This window comes from Paralichthys olivaceus, chromosome 11, assembly GCF_024713975.1.
Source record: "Paralichthys olivaceus isolate ysfri-2021 chromosome 11, ASM2471397v2, whole genome shotgun sequence".
NCBI lineage: Eukaryota > Metazoa > Chordata > Actinopteri > Pleuronectiformes > Paralichthyidae > Paralichthys > Paralichthys olivaceus.
In genome coordinates this window covers 14,681,759-14,690,532 of record NC_091103.1, presented here as the reverse complement: position 1 = coordinate 14,690,532, position 8,774 = coordinate 14,681,759, and the positions used below count along the sequence as shown (strand labels likewise).

The 8,774-nt window shown below is 38.6% G+C and overlaps 1 protein-coding gene across 7 annotated transcripts in view; it reads left to right on the top strand.

Moving 5' to 3' along the window:
- Positions 1-494: 494 nt before the first annotated feature.
- elna (elastin a) overlaps positions 495-8,774 on the top strand; it is a 38,574-nt gene continuing 30,294 nt past the window's right edge. For 3 of the 7 annotated variants that reach the window (XM_069534399.1, XM_069534396.1, XM_069534393.1), the window contains exon 1: positions 496-807. In XM_069534399.1, the coding sequence (XP_069390500.1) occupies positions 732-807 (76 nt within the window). In that variant the 5' untranslated portion in view covers positions 496-731. Of the gene's footprint in view, positions 808-8,774 lie in introns of all 7 variants that reach the window. The other 4 variants (XM_069534397.1, XM_069534395.1, XM_069534394.1 and 1 more) reach the window with 2 other exon arrangements.

Below are 8,774 nucleotides of genomic sequence, written 5' to 3'. Positions count from 1 at the left end.
AGAGTAGCAGGCTGATGTTTTTGGAGTTTTTTGCTTTTTTTGTCATCTGCTTGCAATGTTGACAGTTTTCTCATATATTAATAGTGTGACCGGTGTGTGCACGTGGACTCCCAGACAGTCTGTACCGCTGCTTCCCTCTTATTTATGCAGCCAGTCACTTTGTAATGTTTTGTTCTGATATATTGTGCACACATGTTGATAGTCGCTGTGTTCTTTTCATTCTTCCTCAAAGTTTTCGAGGTGATGCGAGAAACGGTAAAAATGTACGGTAAGAACTATGCAGCTGACCATTAGAGAAAGGTAATTATCTGGGATTGTGGTTTGCTCTTCCTCCTTCTCTCTCTCGACTCTTACAGATAAGTATGGTCTGTGTCCATGCAAATGTTTGGCAGACGGTTCAATTCCTTCTGGATGAGAGTGGGGGGTTGTCTCTCTCTCTCCCTGTCTGTGTGTGTGTCTCGCACTCTCTCTCTCTTTCCTTGTTGGCAGCAGCGTCTGTGCTGTTGGCAGGAGTGACCCGAATAAAAACAGCAACACCAGACAGACGAGGAAAAAAAGCAAAGTGATCCATTGAAACAGAGTCATTGCCCTCTCTTAATTACGTAGAGTCTCACATCTCTTCTCTTTTTTTCACCTTTCCGCTGCTTTGTAAGACTTTGGGGCTCGAGGTAATTAGCTTGAAGAGCATAAAACCAGCTGATCGGGAGAGGGGTGGTGCATTTTGGAGCGAGATGGCTAACAGAAACATTCTGTTGCTCTTCTGTGGACTCTTCCTCTTAGCACTGATTCAGCCCTCTCTACAAGGAGGTAAGTTTATGCTACAGGTGAACTGAGTCAGGATCTTTGCTGCATCAAATATAGGCTTGGAGCAGGTGCAGTTTTCAGATTTTACTTATATACTTATATACTATCAAGTGGTACTTTCATTTATTTAATTGAGACATTTTATATAACTAACATCTTCCTGTTGGTGTGTGAAAATTCATGAAATAAAAGTGATTAAGTGTTCAGCTATAACTTTTATTGTTTTATTGTTCCTTTTGGCTTGAATCCCAGCTATAACTCAAAAAACACAACTCTACATTTGCATCGCTGTGTATTTTTAACTTGGTGATTTAAATAAATTAATATATATTGATAAGTCTTACTGCTATAATCATGAAATTTAATTCTGACTTAGCTTTTCAGAGATTTTACATCATATTTTGATATCTACTGCTCTTGGTAAAAATCCTTTCAAGAGCAAGACGTGTCCCACTTTAAATTGTTAATGGGTTTAAAAGTAAGAGATAACCACATGTCATCAGTGTGTATGCAATCTATATAAATAACAAACTAAGCTATATTGGTTTCTTATTGATATGTATTTTAAATGTATTCAGACAGTTTAATTGCATCCTTCCCACACCTGTGCACACACAGTATGTTTACATGGCTGCAGACGCTGTCCTATTACATTTCAGGAAGTGAAGTTTCCAGCTGGTTGCTCTCCCTACTCTGTAAAACCCCGTTTATATCCACCCCTGATGAACTCCCACAGGGAGTGGGAGTGTATGTGTCACTGTGACGACTTCGGCTGGGTCATCTCCTCAAGTCAGAGTAGCAGCACGCAGATTTTAGGGGTTTGTTTTGCAGCTTATCTGTATCAGACAGACAGAAAGTGAGACAGAGGTTCCCGACCATTCTCCCTCAATCTCTGTTTGCTTTTTCTCCTCTTTCCATGTTGCTTTGACTTGGTTTTTGGACTGACTTTTGGCTGATATTCTCTTGAGTTATTCAGCCCCCAACTGGAAAACATGTTTAGCATCTGGGACTAGGTATGCTGGAGTCAAGAACATTTTCTGTTGCATTGATTTGCTTAAAGGTCACAGCTGTTTCCCTATTTTCCTTATCTTCCATTGTCCAAGCGTCCTTTGAGATGCATCACTTGTTAGATTCCTAAAACAAATATTTTGTCCATATAAAGGCTCACTTTTCCTAGTTGCTTGTCGACCTTTTTTAATTTGATCATTTTGACCTGTTTTTGTCAGGTTGGACATTGTATCATGTAAAAAAATCTTTGTCCTTCTACTCATACCAAATTGAATCCTTGTTTCTCTGTGACAGACACATGTCAGTTGATATTTCAAGGTGGATTCAGGCAAAATATATCACAAGTTAAGGAGCCAACAGTTATCAACATTGACTTAGGAGCGAAACTTTGATCTCAAGTGAGCGTTGAATCCATCCATATCCAGCATTTCTTTGGCGCTCAAACTAGTTCCATCTGTGTCTGTGTGATTTAACATGGGTGTGGGGGGGCTCTCGACTCATCCCAGAGGTCAATTATCTGTGTGTAACATGAACCTCATTAACACCCATCCATTAATTTAATGCCTCCGCACAGAACACCTAAGGCTTGTGAAATTCACCCCTTGAATTACGATGACGTGTGAGGCTGGTCTGGATTTTTTTTATAGTCCTGGGGAAACATCTGTGAAGGAGTCTGGTAATAAATGTCTCCTCTGTCATTTGTCCAGTGACCAGGTGCAGGTATGTTTGTTGTTTATCCCTTATATGTTGGAGGACGCAGTTTTTCCACATTCCACAAGCAAATAGCATCTGTCACATGAGTTGGAGGTTTTTCTTTTTCAAAATCCTTATAGACATGCTACTCAGCAGCCATCCTGCTACAACCTTGGGCAGATATTATGGGCGAACAAGGACAGGCGTTTATCTACATGAAATAGGAGAGAGACAAAATTAAATGCAGTATCATACTGCCATCTTGGCCATTATGCGCTTTTCTATCTTCGATTCTTTAAGTGTTTTCATCTCCCCTCTTACATCTCTTGTTATACTTATCAAAAGAAAATTAAAGTTGGCAAAGGTTGGGTTCAGTGGCCTCTATTTTTTATTGCTATATATGATAACTGAATCAAAACCAGGCCTGAGCAGATGATAAAATTCCTTGAATAAATTCCTCAACTTAGGAATTTAATCAGGCGTATTCTTCACTAAAGGGAAGAGTGAGCTACAAATTTGAGAGGATAAAAATCCAACTTTGAGACGATCCACTATCACATCACTCACATTGACGTATGTTATAATCCTCCAGACAACCTCAACAACCAACTGGCACACCAAAGTCATTAGTTTGACTTTTATGACGGACATGGTTAATCAATCAAGTTTTATTTGTAAAGCCCATATTCACAAATCCCAATGTGTCGCATAGGGCTTTAACAAGGTGTGACATCCTCTTCCCTTAACCCTCAACAAGAGTAAGGAAAAACTACTAAAAAACCCTTTTAACAGGGAAAAAATTATGTAGAAACCTCAGAGAGAGCCACATGTGAGGGATCCCTCTCCCAGGACGAACAGAAGTGCAATAGATGCCACGTGTAATGTAGAACGTCCATAAGAATAATTACAGCATTGGTTAGAGTAAATGTAAAGGTTAATGGCACTATTCTGACAGGCAGAGACCAGCGGGAGATGAAGAGGGAAAAATAACTACACCGTTCTTTCACCGTCTCCAAAGAATGAAAAAAGGTTGTGCGATATTTTCTTTAGCGGTGCTGGAAGGCAGTTTACCTCATTTGGCATCGGCTAGGCCCAAGCACAAAACCTCACAGGATTTTCGTTCATTAACTGGTAGGTGAAGTCAATGAAATTGGTGCGCATTGGCTGTCACAATGAATTAATGGTGAATGATGGATTGTAGCATTATTGTCTTGATTCCCCAAAGATGTGGGGTTCAGGCTTGATTGGAAGCGTATGTTGCAAGCACCTATTAGGCACTGATTCCTCTTTTTGCAGGGCGCAGTGCCAGCCACTGCGTAGGCTTAATGTGACACATAGTGATCCCAGCACTCTATGCTGCAGTTAAAGTTTTTTTTTTTTCTCCAGAATGTTTTTGTTCAGTTTCATTATCTTCCTTTAATGGATCAACAATAGCATTTTTATTTGTTGATGTTTTATGGTTTGATGTCATCTTCAGTGAGGTGACCTCATCCAGAATTCATTGGCTTTTTGGTTTCAAGCACTGAGTGACCAGGGTTTGCTATTTTGAAAAGCTGTTATTCCATGTATTCATGTCTTGCTCTGGCAAACGTCCCAGGTAAGTGTTTGGGAGAATGGACAAATTCCACTAACGGTTTGCAGTTTTGCATCACAGTGTACTATATGACCAGGAAGTCACACTCTGTATTGATGGTCCTAGCCAGAGTAATTACTAACATTTTGGCCTACAGGTTTTCATGTCACTATTTTACTGCAACAGACTGTTAGAGTTGTTGGCACAAGAGGTTTGGGATGGATGACTTGTTTTATTAGAAGTACTGTAACTCTAAAGGACTGCACAAAGGTCTTGGGTGTAACTCCTCTACACACGTCATTGTTACAACTATTGGTCTTAGCTTTGATAATCTGATTGAATGTCTAATGCAATCCAGTTCTTCATAAGTGGATGACTTGCTGACGTGCAGTCCAAAATCCTCATGGGAGAAGCACCTACTGGTTTCTCCAGAGGTCGTACCTCTGCACATGTAGACACAGCATAAACATTGATAATGTGAGGGCATTCACTTTTGGTGGGTTTTAGCAAAGTATGTCATTAATGTACTTACTTAAGTTTCTAATGTACTGTATCTGTACTTTATTGAAGATTTATCAGCAAATATCTGTAGTTTCTACTCCACTACATTTTTACAATGCATTTCTTGCACATATACATATTGTTTTTTTGTATTTTCACAGTGAAAAAAATGTATTCAGACCCTAACTGCTGAGCCATTAATTAGTATGATAATGTTAGTGTTTTAATAGCATCATGTGCAACTTTATTTTATATGACAGTCTGTATTAATCCTCTTATGTTATTCTTATTAAAGTAGTTGGCACAGTTAATGGTTACTGTGATAAAGTATATTAAAAAAGTACTTGCTTTTACTCGGGTAGAAAAGTTATTGTGGTACTTTTACTTGAGTACTTTTGTCTATTTATTTGTACTCGTACTTAAGTAAAGTGAGTACCTCCTCTACTGGTATACACTCAGTCATTAATATTCAATCAATAATCAGTTAAGCTCTGAGTCTGTAGTTGTGGATAAATGTCAGTCCTATCATCTTCCAGTCAGATGTCTGGTCACCTCAACCATTGCCAAGTATTTAACAGAGAAGCACATTAACTCAGATGATTAATCCCAGCCCTTACCAGGCTGTGAGCTGCTAGCAGTAGTCTCACTGGGCCAGCAATCTGAAATGGCTCCTGTCACGAATGTTTTCATCTTGACCCACCACTGACTACTGTCAAAGCTTTCCTGAGTTTGCAAACATGTCAACATGAGCACAACATTAGTATAAGCACTGTTGTATTAATATGTTGCCATAACTGTTGAGAAAAGATGGTAACAAAGTGAAATTCTGATTAAACACATTACGTCAATTTAATCAAAGTCCTCTGGCAAGAAAACACTGTGCTCTGTGTTGTATTAGTTTCAGTGCACTTTTTTTTCATTGGAGGCGGTGAGAGTTGACATGGCACCTTTAGGTCTATTGCATCAACTATTTGGTCTAAACCAAACAAAGCTGCAAGTGTCTTGTTAGGTTTTAGCAACATGATGGTGAAACGTCTGTCCTCTTTGAAATAAATCAATGCTTTCTCCCCATTCAACTGTGCTTTATTTCTCAACTATATAAAGATCAAATGAAAATGTTAATATCGTATATATCATAAATGTCACTGAAGTTTCCTCACCCAGTCAGGTTCTTTATCACAATATTTAATCCAAAGCACGACAAAAACATTATGTCCTATATTTTATATTTGTTGAAGTCTACACAATTCAATTGTATTGTATTGTATTTTCAGATGTCACATTAGATAATCACCAATATTTCAGTGAGAAAACCAACAGAACATTGTATTCGGTGTTTAATGCAACACAAGTGAAGCTGCAGTGTGTAGTAAATGTGCTCCTTTATGGCCTTCACTTGTAACTTGTCAGTTCCATATCATTGCATAAATCAGTTTCTGGAATAGAGTCATAATATGAACTGTTTGTTCCACCAGCATGTAGTGATTTCACATTGTTGATGGTTATCTTGTACCATGGCTTATCCGTTAGTCATGTTGAGGTCTAAAATATTTATAGAGGAGAGCCGAAGCTTTTCCAAACCCCTTTTTCGTTTCCTGTTTCAAAGACATGCATTTCCTGAATCAGTTGTAATGATATTCCGGCAGCTTCCAATGGGTAGGCTTCACTCAAGACACCCAAAGGCAAACAATAACAAGAATAGAATCAGGTCTACTTGGTCATTATGGGCTGTGTTTGTGGGTGTAGGGACAAACAAATAAAGAGAAAGTGAAGTCAGGTTGGGTGGGTACGAGAAAAAGAAAAATGTTCCCCATTTAAGTTTTTCTTTTCTAAGATGCTCCTCCTCATACTTTCCTCTTCCACCCTCCAACATTGTTTGGAAAATGGACAGTGTGGGGGCTGATAGTAAGCTGATAGTAGTCCAGCTGTCACGTGTCCGATAACGGGACATGTAAGGGGCGCCAGGAATCACAGTATTTACCTCAAAGTGCGGTTGCTCTGGGTTGCAGTATGAGAGATTTCCATAAAGACAGAACCAAACTCTCTCCTCTGGGATAGAAGTTTCAGATACAAGTAAATGCAGCAAACATTTTGCCACATCTGTGTACATATCAGGTGGCCAGAGTGATGTAAACACATTACAGCGTACTTTTCCCGAGGACTTCCCAAGTTATGTGGTGCACAGCACTGAGATCATAAATGGTAATGGTCCCGTAAGTCTTTTGTAATGAACAGAGAATGCTGCTTGTTCTATCAACTCTTTAGGATTTAATTATTTACTAAAAGGCCAATTATTAAGCAACCACAGAAAAGACTTTCTGGAAATGTCACATTACTCACCAGCTTGTTGTAAATGAGGTAAAACTAAACGCTTTCAAGTTGTTACGTATAGTTTCCGAACTTCTCTGCTATTCAGTCATTATTCGTGGGCCCAGTGACCCATACCCCCCATTAAACAAAGTGTTTTAAGGCGATATAAATGTTCCTCTTTAAGCTGTATCACCGGTATTGATGTAGAGGTAAAATATAAAATAAATCATCTTGCCAGGAAAACCATTGATAAACATGTCACTTCCAGGCCAACACTCAAACATCCCATTATGCAAAACTAAACATGCAAGGGGCTGTATCCAATCCTTTTCTTCTGTTAGCCTGTGTCTGATGAGTTACGTCATTTTATCAAAATTCAAATCAAGGGAACAGAAGAAACCAAAACACTTGCATACGCACATGTTGTGTATGAAAATGATTTTCATTTAAGCCTTTGAGCTTTTCAAATATCACATTCTTTGAGTTACACAAACACAAATTTGAAACCTCATTCTGATTATCATCTCAGCCCTTGTGTTGCCTTGTTAGATTATGTATTGACTAATGATGTGGAAATGGTAACAGGATTTTCCCTTCTATAAATTAAATATCCTAAAACCCTTTAGGCAAACCCAGAATTTCTGGGCTCATGTTGTTTGGTGCATTATTTTTATACCCCCTAAAAAAGTTAAAGCTCTAGTTTTGCTAGTCTCTATATCTATAGACACTGCACAATAGTAAATTCTTAATATCTGTATTAGAGCAAAATTGGCTGCTGGAGTCTGTAGGTTGTTAACGTTTGTTTTAGAGTTGTATTAATCTGTCTACATTTCTGTTTGTAAGGAATCACAACACAAAGTTTTTGATGTTCATGCTCAAAACACCCATCTCTTGGCCAGTTATAAATTGTGTGCAATCACGCACACATTCTAAATGATGGGGCCCACCCCCTGGCCCCCCACCAACAGCAGCTCAGGTGAAGTTGGGGAATTGTCACAACTTTGAATCTGCAGAAATAGCTTAAATTTGTGGCTTCAGATACATGTGTGATGGGATGGAATTGGGAAAATTTTGATTTGAAATGTTAAAGAAAAAAAATTGCCTTGTTGGGGGTTGCCCAAATGGACATCCCTTCATGGCCACAAGACAGTGACATGACAGAGCTACAATTGTTGGCTGAGAGGGACTCAAATTTTCAGTAGAGGATCCACGATTTTGATTCTGATTCTCTAATTCAGTAAGGATGCACATTTACGTTTACTGTTGCTTCTATAGCTTTGAGCAAAGCCACACATTATTGAACGTTTTTAAAATATATATATATATATATCTTGTTCAAGCACATTGTGCACTTCAAAAAGCTTAGAAAATAGTTATCATATTGTTATTTATGTTAGTAGACAGTCTATGTAAGAAAAAGACTAATGACAGGATAGCAGCCAATCAGATTTCAGCTGGGGCCAATGGCCCTGCCCCTGCAAATTGAAAGTTTAGAATAATCCAAACTTTTCTCCTTTGGGTTTGACACAAACACACTTCAGTGTTGCTGTCTCACTGCTGTGCTAAGTACCCCTCTATATATTTGATTCAATTCCCTTTTTACGGATGACTGGCTTCATAAGTAGCTTACTGACACTCTGTCCTCTGTAAGTGAGTTTAAAATGGCGTTAGGACAAAATTAAAACACTGTCAGGATTCCTGTTAGAGTGCATGTACATCATCACCCTCCTAATACACGCAGAACAACTCTAGACTAAAAAAATAACAGTAAAAGGTTCAGTCAACAACCTGTCATTTATCAACGCTTCCCTGACTTTCATTTTACACATCGTCAAAATTAAGTAGTAAAACTCTGACACTTATTTCTCAGTTTCCATCTGAATAA